The 27,897-nt window shown below is 36.3% G+C and overlaps 1 protein-coding gene across 1 annotated transcript in view; it reads left to right on the top strand.

The window, feature by feature from the left end:
- Prex2 (phosphatidylinositol-3,4,5-trisphosphate-dependent Rac exchange factor 2) overlaps positions 1-27,897 on the top strand; it is a gene marked incomplete in the record, with an annotated part of 260,363 nt that overhangs the window by 34,962 nt on the left and 197,504 nt on the right. The window contains 3 exon segments of the mRNA XM_005392120.2: positions 19,018-19,089; positions 20,532-20,654; positions 23,051-23,155. Of these exon segments, the coding sequence (XP_005392177.1) occupies positions 19,018-19,089; positions 20,532-20,654; positions 23,051-23,155 (300 nt within the window).

Below are 27,897 nucleotides of genomic sequence, written 5' to 3'. Positions count from 1 at the left end.
TGGTCACTGAATATATTATCGTAAGTTTAAGGGTAGTAAAGAGAGGGAATTCTTTCATCAGCTGTAGACTTTTGATACCAGTTCATTTTCTTATTTCTTGAATGAAATATGTTCATGTACTTGAAGATAATAAAGCTAACTTGAGTTATTTTCACATGAATAGTATATAAAAGAATTGTTTGAAAAATACTAATTCAAAAAAAAAAAGAAAAAAAAGAAAAATACTAATTCAAGAAAGAACAATGCAGAAAGGAAATAGTTAACAACATAATTTAACCTGGCTTTGTTAAGCATCTGTTATGTTACGATTTAGTTCTGTTCTCAATTCTGTGGGACAGCTCTAGAAAGACTTATCTTACTCTTCAAGAATTTTATCAATAACCAGCATTTCTGACTAAATTTTCAGAACAACAACTTCACCATGAGGTGCAGACAGTGAGTTAACACATATTTATTGAACTTATGCTGTGTACCAGGATGTGTAAAATCCTGTGAGATTAAAAGTAAAAAACCAAACAGGAAATATACCTGGAGAGGAGGCAGTGGTTAGATCCTAAAAGACATTTTATGCTAAGGAGTCCTATAAAATTTTAGTATAATTCAGTATGTGTATAATTATATCCTAACACTAAAATTTAAGCATTGTACTGAAGCAATTCTATTTCTTTTCATACTTTTTTCCTTTCTTTCTCTTCCACAGGTTTTTTCTCTTCTTGTTTTATTTTAAACTAATTACTTGGTGCAGTTTTTATTTCCAGTGCCCTCTGTACACAAAATGACATGTAAAGTATTTTATAAGCAAATTCTTATAAATAATGAATAAATTATTATAAATAATGAATATGTTTTAGTTATGTAAAGACACAGAATAGAATTTATGTAACTTTTCATGATTTCATTTTTACTGAGTATATTGTATAACATTTTATAAGACCTTTTATTATTGTTTTTAATTTTTTATTTACACCGTGTATATCACTAACAGTATATTAATCCCAATTTGAAGATAATTGATCATTGACACTTTAAGTTATTTTAAAATATTGCTTGTAGTCCTCGATAAGTCTTATGTAGAATTGACCATCTAATACTGCACTTTGAAAATAATGATATTTACCTGCAGATACATAGAATTAGTGTGTTGTTTTACTGGGCTTTATTATCTAAGAGGCTACATCATCTTGAATCTATTTATTTTGATAAAACTATGTTTACATGGAAAACTTTCATATTTTCAATATGAGTGGAATACTATTGAGTTGTTTTGCTAGATACATAAATATTTACCTCATCAATTATACTTTAAAATACATCATAATAGATAGCGTTTATGTTAAAAATTGATATGGTCACATGTATTTATAGCACATGAGACTATAATGAAATACTTAGGTTGTTTCCAGTTTTTATCTATTACAAATAAAGTTGCCATCAATGTTCCAATGTGTGTCTTTGGGTTGACATATGTTTCCAGTTGTGATTGATGGATCGTATGGCAACTGTATGTTTGACTGTGTAAGAAGTTGTTTTTTCAAAGCTGTTTTGCTTATTATTTTGCATTCTCACTAGTAATGCCTAAGAGTTCACAGTTGTTCCAAGCTCTTTCTAACATTTAGTTTTTTCAGTATCTATAATTCAGTCCATGGTAGTTTAGATTGTTATGTTTAGTTAGTGTTGTCCTAATTCTAATTTTAATTCGCATTTTCTGGATAACTAAAGATCTGATGTACACTTTCTTATACTTATTGACATCTCTAAATCTATTATTTAATTTTTACCCATTTATAAGTTGCATAGTTTTTTAATCATTGACTTTTAGGTATTTGAAAATATATTCTACATATTGGGATCTTGTCAGGTATGAGTGCTACAGATATTATTTCCCAGCCTGTGGCTTGCCTGTTATTTTCTTTCATTTATGAAAGGTTTTCAATTATGATAAAATCTAGTGTATATTTTTTACTTTTATTGTTAGTATATTTTTAATCCTATAAATTTTTGCAATCTTAAGACTGTATTATAGTTTCCTATTTTTTTCTATAAATTCTGTATTTCCAGCTTATACATTTAGAGCTGTGACAAAACTATGATTAATTTTTTATGCAGGAGTGAAACAGAATTTGAGGCTTTTTGAAAATGTGAATGTACATATATTCAAAAGACTTTTTTTCTCATTGAAGTTAGTTGGCACATTATTAAATATCAGTATTTATGTTTGAGCTTTGCTTCCCAATGACTGAGTTATTATTGCATTAATAGTATATTAAGAAATATGTTGTTACTTAATAACATGTACAGAAGAATGTATATTAGTGGAGCCCAGAAGTCATCTGACAGATTGCATTTGATGGATATTCTGTTCTATAGATTTATTTTTCTCTATTCTCTTTCATAGGTTTGTCTATTATATGCCCATGGTACACTGTTTTTATTATAGTAGCTTCACAGTAAGTTTTGAAATTAGGGAAAATAAATGTTTTAATATTCTTATTTTTTCATGATTGGTTTGACCAGTCTAGAATTTTTTCTTTTTCCACATGAAATTGGGAACAGTGTTTTGAAGGGAGAGGCTGGAAAGGGATGAATGGGTGAGGGGTGATGGGAGAGAGGGAAGGAGAAGTAAAACTGATTAAGATGCTATATCTATCTATCTATCTATCTATCTATACACATATATATATACAAACTCCCCAAGGTACGTGCAATTATTATGTATCACAAACGTACACTAATGAAAAAAAATTAGAAAATTAGAAACAGCCTGTCAGTTTCTTCAAAAGAACCTAATAATATTTTGGCTGAAGTTGTGGTGAATCTATAGATCTATTTTTGAAGAACTGATATTATAAAAACATTAAGCTTTCTGATCCATGAATATGGTCTCTTTCTCCATTTTTCAGATCTTTTTCATTGAATCTTTTTATGTCTCTCCATTGATTTGGATCTTTTTCATGTCTTCTTTAATTCTCATTTATTTGGAGAATTACATTTTATAATTCTCAACATGGAGATCTTTTGCTTCTTTCTTTAGATTACATAGAACTTTTATGTCTCAATAAAGATGTAGAAAGTGGAAAGAGATGATTACAGGACAGCTGTAGTGCAGGTCATGAAGGCTTGCAGGCCCTCAGAAGGATTCCTGTGGGCTCTTCTGTCTACTTCCGGCTTTCAGCAGGTCCCTACCTTGCACTGGGGAAGATCACGTAGATCTTTCTCAGATTTTCTGTCTTACCTCCACCACACTTCAGCACTTGGCAAAGACTTCTTGGCCGATGCATGTGAACTTGACCTGTGGCTGGGACTCCTTGGAGTTCTAACTTTAAGCACAGTTTATCTGATTGTTCTGTATTCTGATTACAGGAGACTTATACTCCTGCTGCTGCTCCTCCAGGTGTGAGAGCCGCCATGGATCTTCTTTCACTTGTAAAGGGCTCATCAGTTTTCAGAACTTACTTCATGTAGATGTCTTTGTCTCATCCAGTCTCTGAAAATGTCTGTTTTTGTACCTTATCTATCTGCTTGTTAGGATAGGAACAATGATCTCTTTCAACTTTTCTATCCAAACTGAATTGTAGACGTTCCACGTAAAGCTTTAGAGAATATTCAGTTAAAATACATGGAGAAGAGACTAACTGTCTTAATATGACTGTCCATGTGGATCTTTGTCTTAGAGAACTATGTGGCATATTATTTACAATATATGAACATATTGGCAAAGCATTTGTAATAGGTGAACTTAGGAAATTCAGTCAGTATCCTTAGATGGAGTTATATAGCTTCCAAATTAATTTTATTTACTTTTTAATTTATTTCTTTAAGAGCTCCATTTCCCAAAAGTATGCTGCAATGTGTGTGTATGTGTGTGTGTGTGTACCTTACCAAATTTAATAGATTTGGAAAATGTTCCCCAGGCATTGGAAATCACAACACCAGCTGCATAGTGCAAAGTGATTTGTGGAACTATCGACGTGAGAAAAATGGTAGGAGTTACAGTTTCTTGACATCAAATTTAGTCATATGGATGTCTGAAGTACGAATGTTGAGGAGACGGCAGTAGAGAAAGTGCTGTTTAAGGAACTCACATTTTAACATTTTACAGGGCAATAGGTAACGTTCTTTGGGTGATATGAACTTAGTACAATGGAATTTTTATTACTGATTTCATTTGTCCATTTCAAAAGAGATTTTGATGTTATTTTTAATTACTTCTTTCATTGTTCTTAAAATTTTTAGAGACGAAAGGTTTGTGTTTTATCCTAAGTATATACTAAACTGGCTTTGTTTTGTTTTTTTTTTTTTTGGGTACTGGGAATTGAACCCACAACCTCGTGTTTGACAGGCAGGCACTGTGCTGCTGAACTATATCCCTGATTCCTATATCCTAAACTCTTATAAGCCCCTATATTCCTATATTATTCTATGTAATATTTTCCATGCAGTAATTTCTGATTGAAATAATGTGCATCTGTAAGTATCTAAATTCCTCCAGTGGTGGTGAGAACACCTTTCTTCAGTGGAACTAGTGAGTAGTATGCCTGGTGGGAAAACTTAAACCTGGTAACAAACAGCTGGAACTTGTTAACTGAAATAGGCACCCGCAGTAATGTGCTGTTTAAGGTGGTCTTTTTAACTCAGGTGCTGTAATCAAGTTGAGAGGCTTTCTGGAGAATTTTCCTTTATAAACAATATTGTGGTACAGAAATGTAAGGATTGTTAATTTATGTGATATGTATTTAATTAGGAAAAAGTACAAACAATCAAGCTGGCTTTAAGGAGAAGAGATTTATTTGTTTTCCCTGCTAAGAGACATGAAAATATTGACATTGTTTTCTATTCTTTTCCAAGGCAGGAATAGGAACTTCAGACATCAAATTTAAAAACAGTGTAATTTGGTTTCTAGTTCAGCATCTGTATAGATCTTCGGACCTATTCCCATTCACCTGCAGGGACGTGCGACTGTAATCCAGCGTATCCAGTGCTGCTACTGGGAGCTGGTGCTGAGTGAGGCGGGGATTGAGCCCAAGACCCTTCCTTCGGTTCCTGGCAGTGTCACTTGTAGAAGTTGCTTAACCTCCCTGAGACTCACTTTCTCCACTGAGGAGAAATGGAGATAAGATGACTCTCAGCCTCACAGGATTATTGAAATGTTAACAGATAATTTGTATAGTTGGTGAAAGAGTAAACATTTTATTATCTTCATTGTAACTAGTTATGTAGAGAAAGACTGAATGACGACCTTATAGTTTTGTAGCTTTTGGGTTTTTTTTCCTTCTTTTTCTATCTTTTTAATTTTTTGTTTTTTTGGTACCGGGAATCGAACTCAGGACCTTGTGCTTGCCAGGCAGGTGCTTGTGCCATGGAGCTGTATCCCTGGCCTTCTGACTATCTTTGATAATGGATAGTTATTTCTTTTTTCTTTTGTACTTTTAAGTAATACATAAAAACCTAAGGTTTGTAAAACTTAATGCAGTAGCATGTGATATTCCATTTGGGTAGTTACTCCTATCTACTCATACTGTACTTTCATATTAAGCTAAAAAAAAAATAAAAGCAGCATCCAGTTGGTGTCATCCTTAGGTCAGTGGCCAGGTGCCATATGTTACTCTTTCTCTGAATACTGTCAATCTTGCCTGGAGTCCACTTGCTCAGGGACATAGGGCTCCAAGCCACACTCTCAAGTATTGGGCTTGTATAGACTAGATTGCAGTTTTGCATATGCTTTTACATATATATTACTGTACTACATATAGGCTTTGAGCTCTGCAAATAATTGCCCAACAGCAGAATAGTTGCTACACATTGCCCATGGACTGTTTCATTCCATCCCCAGAAGCTTACTTCGTGAAGAGGTAAGATGATGCACATTCTCTTTAGGCAAGAAACTATTGATGCTAGGAGAGATTTTCCTTTTTGCAGTAGTTGAGCAAATTTTCGGCATCTTTGTGGCAAGGTAGCTAAAGTCAGATAAACCTTGAACTGACATTGCCTATTACTTTCTTTGTTGCTTTGTATGACCCAAGTCAGGAAAATGCATAAATATTTTTGAGTCATTATAGCTTTATATTTCCCTGGAAGGAAAGTTTTCTTGTTTACTTACACTCAACTTGCCTCATGAATATTCAGTTGTCAACAGAGCTGCAAGCCCGTATCCATGCAAATGAACCCATTAGTAGCATTTTGCTGGTTCCTATTTGATTCAGGATGTAGAAGTATTTGTGATATTTCATATTTTATTTTGTTGATTTTGGAAACATAGGATTTTGATAATTGTTATGCCAAAATTTTAAAGTTGAGGTCATCATTTAGCTTTTTGCATTTCTTAAATGTATAATCAAATGCCTTTCTACATGTTAACATAATTTTTGGAAAACAAATTATTAGTGAAAAATATGAAGGTCTTAAGAATAGTCTTTAAATCCTTTACTATCCAGGCGTGGTGGTGCATGCCTGTAATCCCAGCACTTGGGAGGCTGAGGCAGGAGGATCCTTGTGAGTTCAAGACCAGTCTGAGCTACAAAGTGAGCTCAAGGCCAGCCTGAACTGCATAGCAAGATCTTATTTCAAAAAGACAAAAAAATAAACTAAAATCCTTTACTTATTTATGCCTGTGCAACATCTGTTCCTCTTAGTTGATAATTCATGTCATTGATTTTAACTTGCTGTATGGATATTGTTAAAAATAATGATTCTCCTTCCTTCAGAGGTTGTGTTATTATTAACAAAAATAATGAAAATATCATCCAATAAGTATATTTGGCCATAAAATAAAAATCATAACAAAATATTTACATATTGTCCTGGATGTGCCAGTTGCTTTACATATATTTATTTAAGCCTAAGAGCAAATCCTTAGGGTAGAGCACATTTGTTTAATTTCTTTAAATAAATATGGAAACTCTGCCTCAGAGAGGTAAGGTTAGTTATCTAGTAGTTGGCAGGCTTGAAATTTGAACTCAGGCAAGGACTCCAAAGTTCCAGCTGTAAAACCCACTTTATGCCGTTGTCTTGTTGCATTTCAGTAAAGTCCACAGTTTGGACTACGGTTGATTGTGCCAACATCTGACATTGTTTCCACAAGGACTTAAAGAGTGCCCTGTTTATTAAATCACTACATATCGGAAGTGTTTCATGTACTCTCTGTGCCATCAATCTGTTTATAAGTTCAACCAACACTAACCATTTCTATGACTATATATTCATTCCCTTTAGGAATAGAGAATAAGTAGAATTAAAGGAGAAAGGAAACAAAGTACAGACTAAGAAATAGGTGGTACATTGAGTGAAGAGGGTAAAGACACTATTCCGCCGGGAGAAAGGGGAGAAAGGGACATAGTAAATCAGAGGAGCAATCACATACTGACATTTGTTATAAGTCACAGATGCTTTTAGTTAAAGGGTGGAAAAGGTTAGATGTCAGTATTTTTTGTGCTTTCTTTCTCTCCCTCTCTCTCTTCTTTCCTTTCTTCCTTTCTTGTGCTGGCATCAAACCCAGGTCCTTGAATATGTTAAGCAAGTGTAGCTCGACCACTAAGCTACACTCTCAGCCATAGATGTCAGTTTTAAGCAACAGGTCTAGTGCTCATAGGGACCTAAATTTCATAGCTGTAACACTAGGAGCCAGTGTAGATAAGGTTAAAGAAATAAAAAAGTTTTTTTTACATTAGTTAAACTAAATATCTATCATGAAGTCAGTTTAAAAATCTTTTTGCTATACCTCCTGGAGTTTCCCAGTGACTAAAATCATAGGGCGAGGGAAAAAGAAGGCTCCGGATGCCAGGTGAGGGCAGAGCTTCGTGCTGGGATCCCTGATTTGTTTTTCGGGGTTGTTTTCAAGCGTCGAATACTTTTCCTTCTCCCACAGCTTGCATTTCCTTTGCATGGGAACTGGATTCTTGAATAAGGACTTTACAGGAATAGTGTTCTGCACTTTAAATTCGGGAAGTGACCAGCTTCCTGTGCTAGGGACAAATCTGTGCTTGAGAATATTATCTATATAATGCACTTTGTACTTCCCGCTCTGCCTTTTCTTTCATTGTGCTGTGTTATTTGAGTTATCTGCTATCAATGTAAATTCCTGACCAACACAATATGAAGTATTATACCAGAGACACAATAGCCTACAGAGATTTCAGTATAAATATTTGTCTAATATTAAAAATAAGGCAGTTTAGCCAACATCTTATTCTGGGACAACTCACAGATACGTTCTTGTAAGCTTACAGATTGCTTAAGAAATCCATTTTCTCCCACCGTGATCATCATGTGACACTGTGAAGCATCTTTTCATGTGAAATGCCATCAGCAAAATGGTGGAATATTTGAAGTAGCTTTTTGTCTCTCTCTTTCTCTTCTTCTCTCATTAAAGGTGTATTATTTTCTTCTGACATTAAGCTCCTTTACAAAAATAATGATTTGTTTGAAGAGAAGGGAGGGGACTAGGAAAAAAAGAACTAAGATATATCACGTACAGGTACAAATTCCCTACGATGAATGTGATCTTTGTGTATGTCTAAATTGTACCAATAAGCTTAATTTCACAAATTAAACAAAAACAAAGATAATGATTTTTCATACACAAAGGAATACATTTTAATTTAACTTTTGTAAACTAGCCTGATAAATTATCAATGTTTAATAGTTCTATTGGTGCTGTAGAGGGCTGGTAGCATGGAGAAGAACTAAGACAACTTCAAGGTTGTTGGTTTCCTGCCATATCTTTAGAGACCTCCTCTCAATGGCCCGTCACTTTGTTATCCCGTGAAATTCTCACAGGCTCAGATTTTGCGCCATCTCATTGAAATTAAGGCTGAACTCTGGTTATGCTTCACGTATGCAGTCCAATTTTTATTAACGCTTTGTTCTCTTGGCCTTGTCAAGAATTGATGAAATAGACAACAACCTCTATTAGATCTTACAGTTTTATCCTAAGTAAACTTTTCCCCCTATCTTCTACTCTTAGTGAATTTCCAAATCCCTAGAATGTTTAGAATGCGAACATATGAATAGAGAGATTCACATGTATGTACAACTTTGGAGGACTGCATTGGAATCCTGAGCAGAAAGATCTAGTACAGTGCCTAAGACATAATATTTTAAAAATACAGAGAGATCTCAACTTAGGATGGTTTCACTTAATGATTTTTCAATTTGACATGCAGTGAAAGACACTGGATAGTTTTCCAGGCTAGCAGTACGCCGGGACTCTCTCCTGATGCTGGGCAGAGGCAACGAGCTGCAGCTCCCAGCCAGCTGTGTGATTCCAAGGGAAAATGATACTCTACAATGTAAGCTAGGATGTTCTGTAGGTTAATGGATTAAACACATTTTTGACTTACGATATTTTCAGCTCCCATAGGGTTTGTCAGCACATAACCCCCATTATAAATTGAGGATCATCTGTCAACATTGTAGAATTTTTTTCCTCAATGCCCTAAATTACAATATTGTCTTAATATCAGGGAATTCTTCAAAAGCAAGTCAGATTGGTTTAATAGAGAAGTTGAGAAGAGAAGGCAGAGGGTTTACCCTTCAGTTCTTTTTTCTTGGGAGTTCAGTAATAATTAAAACCAATAGAAGTAACAGAACTAGAGCTGTGGGTGTAGTAATAGCGGAAAGTGGTAACAGTGGAACTATCAGCTAGTATTTATGGTGTGTTTGGCCTGGGCACAGTGCCAGTGGAAATTACTCATGAGGAAACGGACTTGGCGCTTCTGGGGTCTCACACATGCTCTGTGCAGTGGTGACTTTCATCCCAGGACACGTTCTGTAGTTATAGCTATGTTGGATGGGTATTTCCAGGTGTGCCAGGGAAAGAATGTGGAGAATTCATTACAAGGGCTTCCAGACACCCACTGTAAACGTCATACATTGACTCATCTTTTTTACTTTCTTTAATTGACTTTTCTCTAGACTTCGGTGCATCTCTGACTGTTCTGGAAAGAGATATCCGTCATCCAAAACATTTTAAGGAACAAAAGATCTTCATGAGTCAAATTATACTTGGAATGAATAGGCCATGAAGAATTTGTTGCTAGAAGTTTACTTCATTAGAAAAATAAAAATTTAAAATAAAGGATTTGAGGTTGTTTCAATCCTTGTGAAATCCAGATGCGCCCATGTCTGCCTGAGTTGGCTCTAACAAATATGGGAGTTAACATCGCATTCAATTTTAGATTCTTTGTGAAACAAAGTTAAATAAACTAGGTACCAATTTTCTTAGGTTTGTTTTTAAGTGTTTTCTCCCATCTCCCATCATGGGGAGACTGTTTCACTCATGATTTTAAGATCAAAGGCCATTTTAAAACTTAGAAATCTGGAGTGGTGAGCACTAAAAATTCATAAAGGTCAAATGGTCAGTGCTAATAATTCATAAAGGCCGAAAGGACCTTGAAAAAAACCTTATGATTTTGGCTACAGAAATTTCCATAAGAAAAATGGAATTTTTATTTTTTTAAAGTTTGGGAATACGTGGCAATAACATTCAACTGTGGATCTGGGTACAATAGGGAAGAGTGGTGACTCCGGCAAAAGGAAGTGATATGTGGCTCCCTGAGCTCCAGTGTTTTCTCGTCACTGAGGAATACAAAACAGCATTTTATTTTCTCCAAGCATTTGGAGAAAGGCTGTAATTACTGACTTTTATGTGAATACTTTTTTTTTTTAATGGTAGTAATTGAATCAATGTTTCCATTATGTTGTGCTATGCTACAACATACCTCCACTGCTTCTGACGCTGCTGTAGACCAGTTGATTGTCATAGGCCAATGGTAGTTCAATATTCTGGAAAAATGCTATTTTTATAGGCTGAACTATGAGATGCTTTTGTAGGAGTTGCAATCACAGAAGCAAACCACCGCCTAGACCAAATAAAAAGTTAAAGACAGTAATAAAGTTAACAAAAGTCTAACTTAAGAAAAGTTTGCATTTATTGTGGTATTTTACTATAGTCAACTCCACAAATTTCCTATTTTTCACTTTCTATTTATTTATTGATTGATTGATTAATTGCTGTACTCGGAATTGAACACAGAAGCTTGTGCCTGCGCTCTACCACTGAATGCATCTCCAGTTCTTTTTATCTTTTTTAATTTTTGAGACAGTCTCACTCACTTGCCCAGGGTTGGCTTAAACTTGCTTGTTCTTCTGCCTCTGCCTCCTGAGTAACTGCAAGTACAGGCATGCACCACGTAAACTGAATTTTGCATAACTATAGTTCCATTTAAAATGTTTTCATCTTATCCTTTGTCCAGCTTCACTGTTGACTTTTCAGCCACCTAACATTAAGCATCTTGAAAACCCTGTGCTGTGTACATAATGTCACAGTTTTGTGCTGACAAAGGATGAATTTTTTCTGCTGAAAACTTCCAGAGAGCATAGTTTTTCATATTTATTTTTTGGGTTGTTGAGGTCAAACGTAGAACACACTAAAAATGTTTTAATTATCTTAAAATCTTGGACAAAGGAGTTTAATTTTTTAATCCAGAAAGTGTGGTCAAAATTATTTTTCACCCAGCCCGAGATAATAGTGAGGTTCACGTGGATTACTTAAATAATTGATCTGAAAAAGAATAAAATATCTTTTGGTGGGAAATTGAGCCAATATTAAAAGCCTCTCAATTGCAATGACATAAGAAATCCTCTTATCTTTGGATTGTAAAGAAGTATTATTAATCAAAAGGCTTTCACTGGGGTGTTAACGTGTTCTTTGGGTGTCACTGCAATCATGTTAGGCATTTATTTATGTAAATCTAGTGATGGTAAATCCTATTTTAATGACTTGTAGAGTGATAAATGCCTTTATTGGTGAGTCTTAAATGCTACTGAACTACTAACAAATGACTTATTATTCAGAAAGTTTTTGCAATTTTTTATTGATGGAATGTTGTCATGGTAGCAGAGGGAAAAACCATGCCAAAGATGAAAAGATACTGGTCATGCTCTGTCAGGGCTTGTGGTCTGGTGGGAAGCAGACAAGCAGGTCAACACTATTTTATGCTTATTCAGTGTATATGTGAGTGGAAAGACATTACTAAACTCCCTATAGTGCCCAGGAGTGTACCTCACAACAAAAGAATTATCTGCTCCAAGTATCAGCATGGTCAGGATTGAGAAACTGCTGTATGGTGATTATGTGATACCTTTTATCTCAAGTTGCTCATGAACATTTGGAAAGATAGTTGTTGTGGTTTAGGTCTAAAATATCTTCAAAAAATCTCATGTGTTTTGAGATGGGGCCTGCTCAAGAGATGGGACTCCAAGGGCATGACCTTGAAGAGTGTATTCTTGTCTCTTCCTATCCTGCTCTCTCTGCTTCCTAGCTGCTGCTAAATGAGTGGCTTTGCTCCACTTTTCCCTTCACCATGCTGTTTCTGTGTTGGAGTTGGCTATTATGGATTAAACCCATTGGAAACTGGGCCAAGTAAATCATTCTTCATTTTGAATTTGGGGTGTTGAGTCTTTTATCCCAATGATGGGAAAATGACTAATGTAGAAAATTGATACCATAGAAGTGGGGTCATTGCTATGGCTGTACCTGATCATTTGGTTTGGGAGCCTTTAAAACTAGTTTACAGATAAAACTGGACAGATTTAGAGATGCTGGCTAGGGAGCCTTAGATTGCTGTAAGTAGAGCTTGCTGAGTAATTCTGGTTGGAGCTCAGAAGACCAGAATGCTTATAGGAATGTGGAGTGCTAGACTCAGCATATTTCAGTTGGGAATGAGGACTATATTGGAAGCTTGACTAGAGGCTATATTTGTTTTGTTTTAGCAAAAAAGTAATGAAGATGAAAAGTAATGAAAAGAGATGTACTCTATGATTTTGTCCAGGTTCTAAAACTTTATGTGAGGAGCCTGCTCTGGACTGAGCCCCTAAAAACTGTGAGCCAAGATAAACCTTTCCTATTTTAGAGTTGTGGGTGTTGGGTATCGCACCTCAGTGACAAGAAAGTAACTAAGACTCCATCCATCACAGGCATGAGGGTATAATGGGTTAACTCTTTGGAAAGACTTTGCTTTGAAAAGAGAACCCCAAGCCATCTAGTTCCTTTAGGGTAGCCTACGGAAGTATATCCTCAACTTCAGCCATATGGGCACTTGGAGGTGGCTGAAGCCATGGTCCAATGGGGACCAGCTACTGCTTGAGCTGGAGGCAGACTTTAGCATTATTTATGTGGTACTGCTTTTTTCAGGCATGTAGATTGCAAGAGTTGTGGACTCATGGAGACTTCTACCCAGATTTCAAAGGAAATCCTGAAAGTCTAAACAGTGTACCTCTGAGAAGCTATGGAGACTCCAGGAAGTTGAAGGTGACAGGAATGTGAAACATTTACTGAGGAAAACTGTAAGCAGTGAGCAGGCCCTGTCCAAGAGAAAGCCCATGTGGGCTACTACCATCAAGGCAGTTGGGGCAGGTTGCCCAAGCCTTTTGGACTTCCCGTCTTACCACGATTTGCCTCAGGAGCTAGATATGAAGCTATAGGATTTAATGTTTGTGCTGCTGGTTTTGGGTCTTTGGTCCAGTTTCTATCCCCTTGTTTTCTCTTTTGAAATTGGAATGTTGACTCTGTGTCATTGTTTGATGTATTTAACTTCTTAAAATAATTATTTTCACCAGGGCTCACAGCTAAGAATTTAGCTTGAGTCTCAGAGGAGACTTTGGATTTGGACCTTTCAGCAAAGCTAGAACTGTTAAGACTTTGGCAACTCTCAGATATGGACTAAATTCATTATGCATAATGAGATGGTCATGAGCCTTTTGGTGGCTAAATGCAGAATGCTACGGTTTAAGTCTGAATGTCCCCCAAAAGTCTTGTGTGTTTGGAGATGGGGCCTGGTTCAGAAGAGGTGCGTCATTGGGGGCATGCCTGGAAGGAAGTGTTGTCCCTGGCCTTTCTTTGCTCTCTCTGCTTCCTGACTGCCCCGAGGTGAGTAGCTTTTCTCCAACATGTGCTTCCACCATACTGCTTCAGCCTTAGAGCTGCCAAATGGAGTGAACCCTCTGGAAACTGGGCTAAACAAATTGCTCCTCCTTTCAGTTCTGGGTGTCAGTTATATTCTCCCAGTGATGAGAAAGTGACTAATAGAGTAATACACTAGCAAAATTAATACTGCACAAATAGTAATGTAAACCATCTAGTTAAGATCATAATTCTTTACTCATTCCTCAAAAATGAATTGAATACTCATCAAGTGCCAAGTATTGCCCTGGAAGGGGAAAAGGAATAGTCTCTGCCTTCAAGTTTTCCCACCTACATGTAGGAGACAGAAAACAGACACTGGAACGTTGAGGAGTGGAACGTGGAAGGCTATCGGAAAGACAAAGGAAAGCCGTGTGGGAGTTGAGTGTGATAGGGGTTAGGCAACGGAATATTGATGGCTATTGGAAAGGCAAAGGAAAGCCATGTGGGAGTTGGCTGTGATAGGGGTTAGCCAATGGAACATGTTCCTTTGGGTGGTTAAGAGAGATCTGAAGACCTGGCATTTAAGCTGAAAACTGAATGAAGACAAGAGATATACCAATACAAAGTATTCCAGGCAGAGGAGGAGATTGGAAAACTATGCTGAGGTGGAAATAAGGCCAATACAATGTTGGGGAGGAATAGGAAGGCTAGTGTGGGTTGGGAAGTGGTCCAGAGTGAGGGAAGTAGAATGGAGTGAGAAGGGAACGGAGGGAGGGAGGGAGGGAGGGAAGGAGACAGAAAGAGAGAGAAAGGGAGAGAGAGAGGAGGACGAGGAGGAGGAGCAGAGAGAATCAAAGCTGGAGTGGGGAGGAGTGATACTCTTGTGGCTGGAGCGTATGTGTCCCTCAAAACATATATGTTGAAACCCAATTGGGAGATTGAGAGGGGATGTATTCCCCTCATCCCACTAAGAGTCTTTTGTATCGAGTGGATGCAGATATGGAGAGACATACAAGGGACAAAGGAGAGCAAATGAAGTTGGCCAGTGTGCCCAAGTAATGCCGGAGATGTACTAAGAGAAAGATCAAGTTTAATCCCATAGCAGCTTTGAATAGTATAGATTTATGGTGACAGACCTTGGACGCTGGATCTTGAAAAGCCCTTGGAATTATCACAAGGTATTATATAGCTTTTGAAATATTTTATATGTTTATTATTACAGTAAACTCATTGGTCGGTTTTTGCATTTACCTTCAATCTCCCCCTCCCCAGTGCTTGGGATCACACTCAGGACTTCACATGCTACGAGCACTCCACCATGAGCTACATGCTGATCCCCTTACCTTTTAATGTACTGAAACTGTACTTCTTTATTGTGTATTTCAATTTACCTGTCTCCTCCTTGCAAGGTGGAGCGGAGACTTGACTGTGATGCACATCAGTACATCCTGTATACACAGAACAGAACTTCTCAAGGAGAAGTCTGATTTGGAATTTTGTGAAAACCTTTCAGGATATATACAAGCTCAACATTTTTTTCATAGTAATACTGAGACTTTTTTTTTTTACTATGGTGACATTACTGATGGTGTGGAGGCAGTGGTGCAGGAGACTGCTGATGCCGTAGTGTGAATCAGTGCTGTAGCACCGAACTGTACTTATAGTCCCTGTGTACTTCGCTGCCACCTACCCACGGGGGGGACGGTTTTGCTTAAAAATATTCTTTACAAGACAGGCAAAAGTAATTTTATGGGGTATTCATTATTGCGCATTTCTTTTTTAATATCCTGTGTCTACCTATGTGCTTCTGCGCAAGTATTGTGCTTGTCTCCAGGAAAAGAGCTTGTGTGATTGTTTGAGTTGCTATGGAACATCATATTTACTTGAAATAATGACTGTGGGACAAAGAATGGTTTCTGTTTTGGAGTGTTTGGCAGGCATTTGCTCAGAAAAATGAAGTGAGCCGGTCACTTTAAGGAAAACAGCTGATAGTATTTGTCTATGACAGACTTCAACTTTTAAGTGAATTTTCAGTTTGGAAAATTTGTTTCCATCTCTGTGAACTTTAGAGCATCCTAATACTTAGACACGTTTCTAATGAACTGGGTACTGCTATTGATAAATGTAATGTGTTTGTGTTTTTAATATCTTATAATAAAATATATCAATATTTGTAAGAAAAACATAACAAGGTCAGGGCTGGGTTAGGTATATAATCTATATAAAATGAATATACCTTTTCCTGCAAAAGGGCAGCCTCTCTTGAAATTTTCTCTTTTTACAGTATACATATTGCTTAGTCCCATTTTCACAGTGACGGAGTGCTGCTAATGTAAAATATTAGAAGTAATAAAGCTGAATGCCCACAAGATACTGTGGCACCAGATGTCAAGAATTGAAAGTGCCAACTATTAAAATCTGCTTGAGAATAATCTACGACTGTCTGTGTGCCTGACTGATGAAAAGAGCAGGAGGGACAAGCAGAGGGAGGGAAACCATAGATTTATAACTTTAAAGTGTAAAATAAGAAAATGTATTTTGAAAATGAAACGTAGTGAGCTTTGCTTTACAAATGAAATGGCAGCGGCACCAACGGGCAGCTGAGATTGCTGTCGTCTCCCTCTCCCATCTCAGTGAGTTCCTTCTTTTGATCTCAATACCAAATTGGTGACATTTTTGGTGTTATTAAACTTTACTGTATGATATTTAAAATTCTTTTTTCCAAATACATAAGAGTAAAACAATATAAGTCAATTTAAAGAGAAAATAAAGGATTCTGCTCTCTGAGTGGGAAAAAAGTAGCCTCTGACAAGAGCGTTAGCCGAGGATGTATGTCTGTGCAACCCTTGGTAGGGGGCTGATGGTGACTCGAGCACATGTTGACATGTGTGGGCGGAAGTGTTCCCAGAAGGGCGTCTACCGGCCTCATTTCTCCAAATAAAACCTAACCTATCTGATCTGTCCTGCCTGTGTGCATCAGCTTGGCCTTCAGAGATCATCATAACCAGTGCACATAGGCCAGATCATGATTTTTATAGAGAGAGGGTGGATCCTCTGGCTGGGTACCAAAACTCCAAGTGACTGGGTAAGATGGTTATGTACAGAGATAAGCATTATTTGACTTTGAGTGGAAAGTCAGAGAAGTCAGTAAGCTTGTTTTCCCAGTAAATCTCTAAGTTTGTTTTTTTTTTTCAATGTTTGGAACAATAAATATAAAGAAATGAATATCAGAAGGATGTGTCATGAAGCTACACTGAAGTCACCTAGGGGTGTGTTCACAATGCACATTTCTAGATCCTAAACCAATTGGCTAAATCAGCCTTTGAGAAATAGGGTTTAAAATAGGGTTTAAAAACTTTTAAAATTTATAAGTTCTCCAAGTCTTACACACAGTAAAAACCCCAAGAGCCACTGTCATTAAAAAGCTATTTTCTAGTGCTCATTTTCAAATATATTTGTGTCAAGATGAAGATTATCTAACTGTAAAACTGGACTAGTGGGAACAACTGAATGTAGAGTTAAAACTGGATGGAATCTGTCATGTATTTTTGTGACTCAGTTACTAATGTTTCCTTGACTGATATGAAAAGTATTAAATGCCCAGTTACTGAGGTCTGTAAGGAGTCGGTAGATCTTGGATAATTCTGAGAATGTATTTATTTTTATTTTCAAGAAGGAAGAATTAAATTTTTTTTTTTTTTTTTAAAGTCAAACAATTTTCATGATTGGGCACTGCCAGCAAACAATCTAAAACCTGCTTGCATTGTGGTACAATTGAAAAGAAATACCTGGTCAGATATTGTTCCAGGTTTTCTTTTATATACATTTAAATAAAACGTTCCATATTGTCATGGTGGATAAGAAGGTAAAAATGTCAGGTAAAGATGTGGTATACTGCATTGGCTTTATGTTCCTTTTGAACTCATATTTTAACTCAGTTTTACTACTTCCTAGCTTTAATTTAGTGGTTGCAGAATATGACTCAGTTCTGTTTATGAAGAAAAGGTTTATAATTCTAGAAATGAAGTTTAAGTTTTGCTTGCACAAGATGTTACCTGTTTACTATGTGGTCAACATAAAATGTAAACTAGTCAAGTAAACCATCCTTGTTATTTTAAAACTAAATAGAAAGATCTGAAAAGCATTTGTGGTATGAGTGTTTGGATAATACTCAAGAATAACAAAGCTAAAATAAAAATCAGAATGCTCATAATGTTTTTCTCAGCCAGTTATACATAACTTCAACTAATAGTTAAAAATTTAGATCACAATTCCAATAAAAATTAAGATTCCATCCAACACTTCCTTATTCATTTTATTTAATTCAACTGATGATAAAGAGTTGAGGCTGTTAGTTTTGATACGGTTTTGTAGTTACAGGATCTGAAACAAATTGATTATTCAGGAATAAGGATGGTCAGGAAGCTCAGGTTAGAAGTGAGGTCTTGTGGTTCATATGTGTGATTTTTGAAATAGTTTTGAGGCTTTTAGATTTTTAAAATAAAAGTTATAGCATGCTTACAGCCAAATATTCTGAAAATAAGGTTTACAAAGTTCTTAAGTGTATTTGAAGTGAGGGGGAGTACTTTGAGGAGGATTTGTGGCAATATGTCTTTCCCTGTCATATTTTTAAAAAACTTTAAACAGTCATTGTATTTGTTGACTACATTGGATATATATATTCTATCTATATTATCTATCTGTCTGTCTGTCTTTGACTTTCTTATTTATAAGGGAGTCACTTCACAATTTCTGCCATTTTACTTTTCTATTAGAAATAGCATTGTATCAGATTCTGGTGTTTTTGTGCTTTGTAATGCTTAAAAGTTTAGGAAACACCTGCCTTTAAATGTTTACCCCAGAACTTTGAAAGCCTGGGTGGATAAATTTAATTTATACAGACAATGATTTTTGACTCTGCCTTACATCATAAGGAAGTATAATTCTCAGGGAGGAGCAGCTATGCACAGGAGCTCACATGTTACAACATAACTATTTTACTCAGATATTGGATCTTTAAATGGGTTTCTTGAAAAAAAATTAATCTAATTCTGATCATCACCCAGTCATTTTTTGCCCTAATGTCACTTTTAAATGGCTGTTCTTGTTTCACACAGGCATTCTTACACCGAATGAACCAGTGTGCAGCTGCAAAAGTTGACAAGAATGTAACGGAGGAAACAGTGAAGGTGAGGCTGGGCAAGGGCCGCTTGTCGCAGGCGTGAGTTCCCAGCGGTGACGTGTGACCTGTGAGACCCTCCTGCAGGAACTTCCCACTTCTCCTCAGTGCCCCATGAGTTCCTGGGCCAGTGTCACCATCTCAGTAATAATGTGAAAAAGGGGCCAGGGTGTGGGGAAAGAAAGTAGGGTTAGAGGAGGCATGTAAGTCTAGAGAATTTTTTCACCAAGGTCTTGGAAGTGTTTGAAGGAAGGAAGAAAAATAAACTTAAGAAGCAAGACCTAACATTAGCTTCTCTGAGCGGAAGAAAGTTGAATAAGCTGGCAGACAATTGGCAGAGCGACAGGAGGTGGGCAATTCTGGACCTCTGGTCTGTGTGGTTGCTAAAGAATGAAACTTGGATACTCCATGGGTACAGGAAAAAAGTCTGTATGTCTTCAACTCAGAAGCAGATATATAACATTTCTTTTAAAATGTGGGGAAGGGGATGGGAAGTGGTACAGCAGAGCTTTCCACTGTGGGAGGACCCTGGATTTGATCCCCAACAATACACGCAGGCATGCACGTGCACGCACACACACACACACACACACACACACACACGGACACAGCATGAGGAAAATTTTAAAGAGTTTGGAAAAAATAAAGAATGACCAATAAGAATCAATTATCCTCTAGTGCTTATTTATTCAAGTTTTATAAATCATCTTTGATATTGATGATGCTAACTTACTGTTGTCTTTCACTGCAAGTGAAAAAAATCTTTTGAGGATATTTTAGGTTTTTCTGGCTCTTATTTTCTCATAAGTTAAATATTCAACTTTCAAATTTTCCCACTATGGGGCTGTTTTAGTTAGTGAGCTTATGAACAAAATCAATTTAAGCTCCAAATAGACTGGAAAACTATTTGCGTCACCTGTCAGAACTCCGGATGAATGAAGAGGTTCCCCACCGGTGATTCAGGGAGGCCAACAGATTGCTATATCCTCTCCAGTGATTGCCTTCCAGGGCATCAGCTTTGCATCTGAGCTGGCTCTTCCCCTGGCCACAGAGTGACCTCATAGTTGTCCGAGTTGTTACTCCCACACAGGACTTTTCAGAAGGACAGAAGTTCTGTGTATCCCAGGATGCCCTTCCTAGGGGCAGATACCCTTCTCCAAAAGTCTTCCAACAAATCTGTGTACAGTTTTAACTTCAGACCATCCTGTCATGCTTGGATTTGGCCACTCAGACTTTGCCTTGGAAGACAGGCTAAGTGTCCTGGTTTGCAAAGTTGTATGAAAGTGGATAAAACTTAGGTTCTGTCAGCAAGGCAAGAGGAAGGAATGGATGTAGCATAGCTCCCCACTGAAATTTTCAGCTTGTAGAGAGAATACTGGACTCTCATAGACACTTTAAAATTTTATTTTATTGCTTCACTACTGCACTTACACATTTTTTTTTTTTTTACAGATGTTGTTTTCCAACATCGAAGATATCCTTGCAGTACATAAAGAATTCTTAAAAGTTGTAGAAGAATGCTTACATCCTGAACCTAATGCTCAACAAGAAGTGGGAACCTGCTTTCTTCATTTTGTAGGATAAATTTCTGTTTATTTAAAAAGTTCTCTCTCCCTTGATTTTAAGATTTAGCTCTTGGCATAGCAAAATGTGTGAATTCAGTGCTAGAAGTAAACTCTGACCCCAAAAGTTTAGGGTCTTTTAAGGCCAGTGAAATCTTGTACTCCAAGGCAGAAAAGGGAGAGTGTCTCACATCATCCATTTTGCTCAGTGAAGAGTGAACAGCCTTTTCTCTTTCCCAACAAGTTAGTTCCTCGCATCCTCTCTAGCTTTGAATCCTAATGAATATTCAGGCTGTTCATAATGAATAGATTTTTATGTTTCCCTCAAACGCAGAGCATTTTTCTTTTGAAGCGGAAAATCCTCACTCTTAAAATGGCACTATGAGCTTTTATTAGTCAGAATGTTCTCTTGTTAATCAGCTTGTGACAGACTTGGATGTGAACAAACTGAGTATGGCTGTGTGTGGATTTTCCTCAAGGGTGGCTTCTCAGAAGGTTGTACTGAGCAGCGCAGAAGGCGTAGGAGCTGGCGTTCAGTGGTCACAAATTGTATGGCCCAGACCTGTGTGACAATTTCCATGGCTTTCTTTATACACCATAGCTGAAATTATTTATGCAGTTGAGTTGCAAAGTGAGAAACCACCTAAGCAGTCAGCATTACTCCCAGAACTAAAAGGCATTCGTATTAAAAAAAGAAAATGAAAATGAATGCTGCTATTTATGCCATTCCCTTAATGCTAATTTTCAGAGTACCATTTTGAATCCATATATTTATGAAAATGTGATACAATGAGCTTTTTACTTAAGAATATGTATCACAACATAGCAATCAAACTGTATATTTTTATTTTCTAGTTTGTCTTTCCTAAAGGTTTTTTTTTTTTTTTTTTGGTTTTTCTGCGGTACCGGGAACCGAACTCACGACCTTGCGCTTGCCAGGCAGGCGCTTTTGCCGCTGAGCTAAATCCCCAGCCCCTTTCCTAAAGGTTTTGATGAACAATATCTGTCTGTATATGATGAGCAGGCTCAGCATATGTTCTTTTAATAGTCAGGAAATGTTCTAGAAAGATAATTATATTAAAGGGAGAGGCTTCTTGCATGTAAGAAGGTCGAACTGTTCTTTCTTGGGTGTGGTTGGAAGCCGTGGGTGTTTGTGTCTATTTACCCATGCCTGTTGCTTTGCAAGAAAGAATCAGAATTCTCTGCCAGCATAGTAGTTGCTATCTCAGTCTAGGGTTGCCTATGGGAATCTTGCAGTCTGACAGTCATTTCCCTAATAGCACATTATGAATATGTCATCCAGGAATTGAGCTAAACTTCCTGAAGTTTATTTTCATCTGGCTCATACATGCTCATCCCTGACTAATTCAATAATTCTCTGCTATCTATGTACAATAGTGCTTAGTGTTCCAAACACATGACTTTGACATGTCAAAGGATAGACTTTTTATATTTGATCAATAAATATTCTGTGTCTCCTTTTATTGGTACTGCACTGTTAGTTATTAATCATAACCAATTTGAGGAAACTTACAAGTGGAAGGGAGTTTGGAGATAATGATATTAAAACTCCTTTCTTTTGGAAAGAATTCCCTCTGTCTATGAAAACCATTCATTTTGTTCCTACTTTGTCACTTTTAGTGATAACTCTAATGATTAGAAGATCTCTGTGTCCGCTCAAATCTGCCCATCACTGTTTTTATAATTCCCACCAAAGGTCCGAGTGTTATGTTTTGGAGCTACGTGCATTTACCTTTTGCAGTATAACAGCTGTTGAAAGCAGCTACTATTCCCTGGCTTTTCTATGCTAAGGATTATCTCTCTCTGAAATGACTTCTCACTTGCCATGTCTTCAGGGGCTGTCATTCTCTTAGCTGCTTGTTGCCTTATACTGTTCTGTTTGTCAGTCTCCCTATTAGAGGCACCATCCAAATTGGTGTCTGTGAACTGCAGGGTACTAAGTTTTGCTATTCCTTTATGATCTGGCACATGAATTTCTCTTCATCTAATACGGCTTTTTACCCTCTCCCTGCCTCGGAATCAAGGATTTATTCCCCTGGACCTTGCACAGAATAGCATCTTTTTAAAACCTGTCTCCATGGTCTCACAGAGCGGTTCGGTGTTCTCTATTCTTTGCCACCACATGATTCATTGCTCTGTGATTGCATTCATCGTATTAGAGTACAGTTTATGCATCATATGGGAGTGCAATTTATGTCTTTCTCCTTTTCTAGACTATTCTTTATGGATCGGGTGGATTATGAATTTCTCCTTTTCTAGGCTTTTCTTTATGTAGCTATATTTTCTTAATATAGCTCTTGAGATCCAGAAAACAGTGAAGTTTATATATGTCAACAGGTTAAAATTTCAAAATGAATAAAGTGACTCTATTCTGTCTTGAATTCACAGAAAGACAAGTTTCGTATCTATGATGAATATTGTAGTAACCATGAAAAAGCACAGAAATTGCTTCTTGAACTTAACAAAATCAGAACAATTCGGACATTTCTTTTGGTAAGTACACGTTTATGTGTTACCTTGTGTTAATATTTGTTGATAGGCTTAGTAAGAATCAAGGAGTAGCATCAGTGTGGTATAAAAAGCCATTTGTGAAGTACTGTGAGGTTCAGCATATGCAAGCTTTGATAAATGCAGGCAGAGTCCTTGAATAAATAAGCGAGAGCTAGGATAAATAAGCTGTGTATGGGGAAATACTGCTAATGCCCTCTCCTGGTTGATTATGAATTGCTCATGAGAGCCTGCAAGTTTCCAGGAGTGAAGAACTCATGCTGGAGTTCAGCGTTGCTTTGTATCCTTGGCTCCCCAGGGCTTCATTTACTTCCGCTCAAAGACCTGTAAATAAGGCAGAAACAGAAATAACGCGAATCAGGGAGAAAACAAATGTAAAGTTTGACCTTTCTCCTACACATTCCTTGTGCAATTTTCATGAAAATAGCAAGAATATATATTTAATTTTTTGAGGTAGCACAAATAAACACATATTTTGTCAGTTACTTGGACAATCTAACTGACAGTGAGGACCACAGTATAAGTGTGCAGTTCCTGATATTTCTGGAGTTGCACAAGCATTTCCCAAATCCAATTGTAGAACATTTCTGTCACCTGAGAAAAAAATCCCTCAAGTCTCTTTACAGCCTACGTCTCCTTCTACTGTTTGTTCGAGGCAACTGATGATTTGCTTTCATCTCTAGATTTGCCTTTCTTGGATATTTTATATAAATGGAACCATACAATATAATTTTGGGGCCTAATTTTTTTTTTTTTAGTAAAGTCTTTCTGAGGTTCATTTTTAGAGAATGTTTTTTAGCTTCATACCTGAATACTGTTTCACTCTGACTATAGCATATTTTGTTTATGTCTCTTTAAATTAATAAAGATTAAGGTTGAGCTTAGTGTATAATATTTACCATGAATGTTATGAACATTCATGCAGTAAGTCCTGTGTACACGTAAAGTTTCACTCTCTTGGGTAGATCATAGGAGTGAAATTACTGATCATGTTCTAAGTTTTCTTTTGCTGGTATAGATGAGCTATATCTGCTAGCTCTGTAGGAAGATTCTAATTTCTACGTATCTTTGCCAAAATTTAGTGTTACCAGTTTTTCTGATTATAACCATACTAGTGCGTGTGTAGTGGTATCACACAGGGGTCTAAATGTGCATTTTTCTGATGGCTATTGATATTAAGCATGCTTTCACCTGCTTATTAGCCAGTCATATATTTAATGAAATGCTTATTCAAATCTTTTGGCTATTTTTAAATTAGAATGTCTACCTTATACTGAGCTGCCTGTTCATTGTTTTGAATGCAGATTCTGTATCTAAAATACAATTTTCAGATATTTCTTCCCACTGTGATTTATCTGATCATTTTAAAAAATACTCTCTTTGAAAAATAAGTTTTAGAATTTGATGAAATTTAATTTATTATTTTTTTTCCATTATGACCATGCTTTTCTTACCATATTTAAGAAATCTGTATTTGGATATTATATTTATTTTTTCCTGAGTGTTTTATTATTTTGATGCTGTTGTGATTGGAGTTTACTTAATGTCATTTTTGGGTTGTTTATTACTGTATAGAGAAAGTTAGTTGACTTGTATATATTGACCTCTTATCCTGCAATCTAATTTCATGTATTAGTTCCAGTAATGCTTTTGGAGATGCTTCAGGATATTTTACACACAGGATCGTACCTGAAAATAAAAAAAAGTTTTACTTCTTCTTTTTCCAATGTGAGTGTCATAATTTTTTCCTTGCATTTTGGTACTAGCTGGAACCTTCAGTGGATTGTTGAGTAAGAGTATCAAAGTAGACACACTTGCCTTGTAAATTTAGGGGTTTTTTGTAGACCTCTTTTTAGGTTTTTATTATATTCCTAGTTTATGGAGAGTTTTTACTAGTTTTTTTTTTGAAGTATTTTAAAATTATGACTTATTACACATATTATATGGTATGAATATTATTCAAATGAATTAAGAAAGCTATAACTTACTAGTCGTACTATGGAGAATCACATTATTGAAGAGAGTTATTGTGTCCAAGTATAATTGTTGTCTTTCTTACCCTTCAATTTTGTCAGCTTTTGCTTTATGTGTTTTGGGGCTCTGGTTTTAGATGCGTATACCTTCTTGCTGGTAGATTCCTGTTTCTATTTATCATTATGAAATGCCCCTCCGTTAAAGTCTCTTTTCCTGATATTGTTATGGCAGGGACAGCCCTCTCACTACTTGTAATTTTATCTTTATTCTTTATTTTTCTTAGAAACTTGTGATGATCTTTGAAATATTTTTCATAGGCAGCCTAAGTCAGATCTTGCTTTTTATCTAACCTTACAATCTCTGCCTTTTGACTGAAGTGTTTAGTTTGTTTGCCTTTAACGTCATTACTGATACGGTTGTATTTATATGGACCATTTTGTAACTTTTTATTATGAGTCTCTGCACCTCTTTTCCTGTCTCTTTGTGTGTCAGACAGGTATTTTTAGTGTATCTTTTTATTCCTCCATTGATTCTGTGAACTATATTTTAAGGATATTTTTTTTCCAGTAGCAGGAATCGAACTCATGACCTTATGCTTGCCAGGCAGGCACTGTGCCACTGAGCTAAATCCCCAGCCCCTATTTTAAGAATATTAAAAATAATTTTTTCTATAAACTACAGTATGTGTGTTATCAAGTTCATTTTCTGTTACTATTGATATAATTCCAGTAAAATATACGTGGTACTTTGTTACAATATTTCCTATGTGCATGTGAGAAACATTCCATTTCCTCCCTCCTCCAGTGGGTTCTTATGGCCAAACACGTCACACTATATGTTATGAACCTTGCAACCCAGTGGTATAACTTTGATTATTATATATTTAGTGTATATTTATACAGTCTTTCATATTAACCTATTTACCATTTCTAGCCTTCTATTTCTTCTGGTATATTTTACTCCAACTTTAGAGCCTTTTAATCTGAAGAATGATCTAATTTCTTATAAGAGATTTCTATTAGTATTGGCTTCTCTGACATTTTATCTGGGAATATCTTTACTTTGCCTTCATTTTTCAAGGATAATTTTGTTGGATATAAACTCTTGATTGTAGGTATTTTCCTTTCAGCAATTTAAATACGCCATTCCACTCCTTAGGGCATCCATTGCTTCTGAATGATGAGAAGGCATTTGTTACGTTGTTTTCATACTTTATATAATGCGTATTTTTCTATCTCTGCCTTTAATATTTTAAAGGGAATCAGATCATTTCCATTGGTTTGTATCCAATTCCACTGAGTATTTTTTGTGCCATCTCAAATGTGCCGTTTAGCCTAACTAGGGAATTATTTTTTTCATTTCATGTCTATTTAGTTTGGCTAACTTTATAATTCTCTACTGAGATGTCCTATTTGTTTATGTATTATCAGTGTATTGTCCTTAAGTTTTTAAAACAGGGTTCAGCAGATTTCTTGGACATATTTATAGTAGCTATTTTAATTCTTTGTTTTCTAAATCCAACAACTGGGCACATTGAGAGGTTTTTTTTTTTTACTGTGTGAATCATATTTTCTTGTTCCTTTGTGCATCTCATAATTTTTTATTATAAGCTAGACATTTAAACAAATTACTCTATGTTATGGTTTGTGTCTAGATGTCCCCTTAAAGCCTCATGTGGTCATAGGGCTTTTCAGAAGTGGCTGAATCTAGAGTGTATGATGCTAGAGTTAAGGGTGTGAGATTAGTTCATTGACTGGTTAAGCACCACCTTAGTCCCAGCAGCAGATAGAGTATAAAAGGGGCAGAAAGACGCTATTAAGCTCCACTGCTGCTTTTGCTGTATTTTGCTGCCATGAACTGTTGCTCCTCTGCCGTGTGCCCTGCTGCCTTGGAGCCAGCTGATTGTGGATTGAAACCTCTACAAACTGTAAGCTAAATAAACCTTCTCCCCTTTAACTTTGAATGTTGGGTATTTTGTCCCAGCAATGAGAGAAAAGTAACTATGACACTGTAGCGATTCTGGATTTTAATATTTTCAACCTGAGATTAGTTACTATTTTTTGTTTATATGTATCATATGTTTTGTTTTAGTAAGTTGTTCAAAATTAATCCAAGAATTTGTGTGTCTTATTTGTGCAACTCATAATATCTCTGCTTATTTGTTTTTATAATTTAGCTTTGCTTGTTAGGAATCACTCCTGTGACTGCTTTTCTTAATAGTCAGCCAGGGATTTGTCAAAAGTATTTGAACATTATTATCTATCTTGTCCATGGATGTGAGTACGAGTCTGAAATCAGGGAGTTTGCAAGTTGATTCAGGTTTCATGCCCCGTGGGACTTTCTTAGGTCTTTTGTACAGGTGCACACAACCAAGTTTCTCCAAGCTGACAAAATTTGGGCTGATGGTCGTTCTGTTTAGTTTTCAGGTTGTACATGATGATAGGTCCTTGGTTATGCTGTGACCATAGTAAGCTTTATGATCAGGAAAATCTCTAGAAGCTTATTTAAGAAATACATTTTTATGCATGGATATTTAGTATAGCTCATGATTCTAAGCCAATCTAAGATAGTGAACAACCTCTGCAGTTGTGAAGAGAGTGCATAATCTCTATAATATCAAAAAAATGGAAATGTTTTGGGCAGTTATACGTTCTTTTATGGCTCTACAGCCCAGAGCGAAGTAGGGAGTGGCCACATTGATAAGAGTGCTAAGTCATGTTCAGATCCTGAAATATTACTGGAAATATGTGGAT

This window comes from Chinchilla lanigera, unplaced genomic scaffold (genome assembly GCF_000276665.1).
Source record: "Chinchilla lanigera isolate Chin_1 unplaced genomic scaffold, ChiLan1.0 scaffold00043, whole genome shotgun sequence".
Taxonomy (NCBI): Eukaryota; Metazoa; Chordata; class Mammalia; order Rodentia; family Chinchillidae; genus Chinchilla; species Chinchilla lanigera.
Note: the sequence above shows the minus strand (reverse complement) of the source record. Positions and strands in the feature narration are given on the sequence as shown.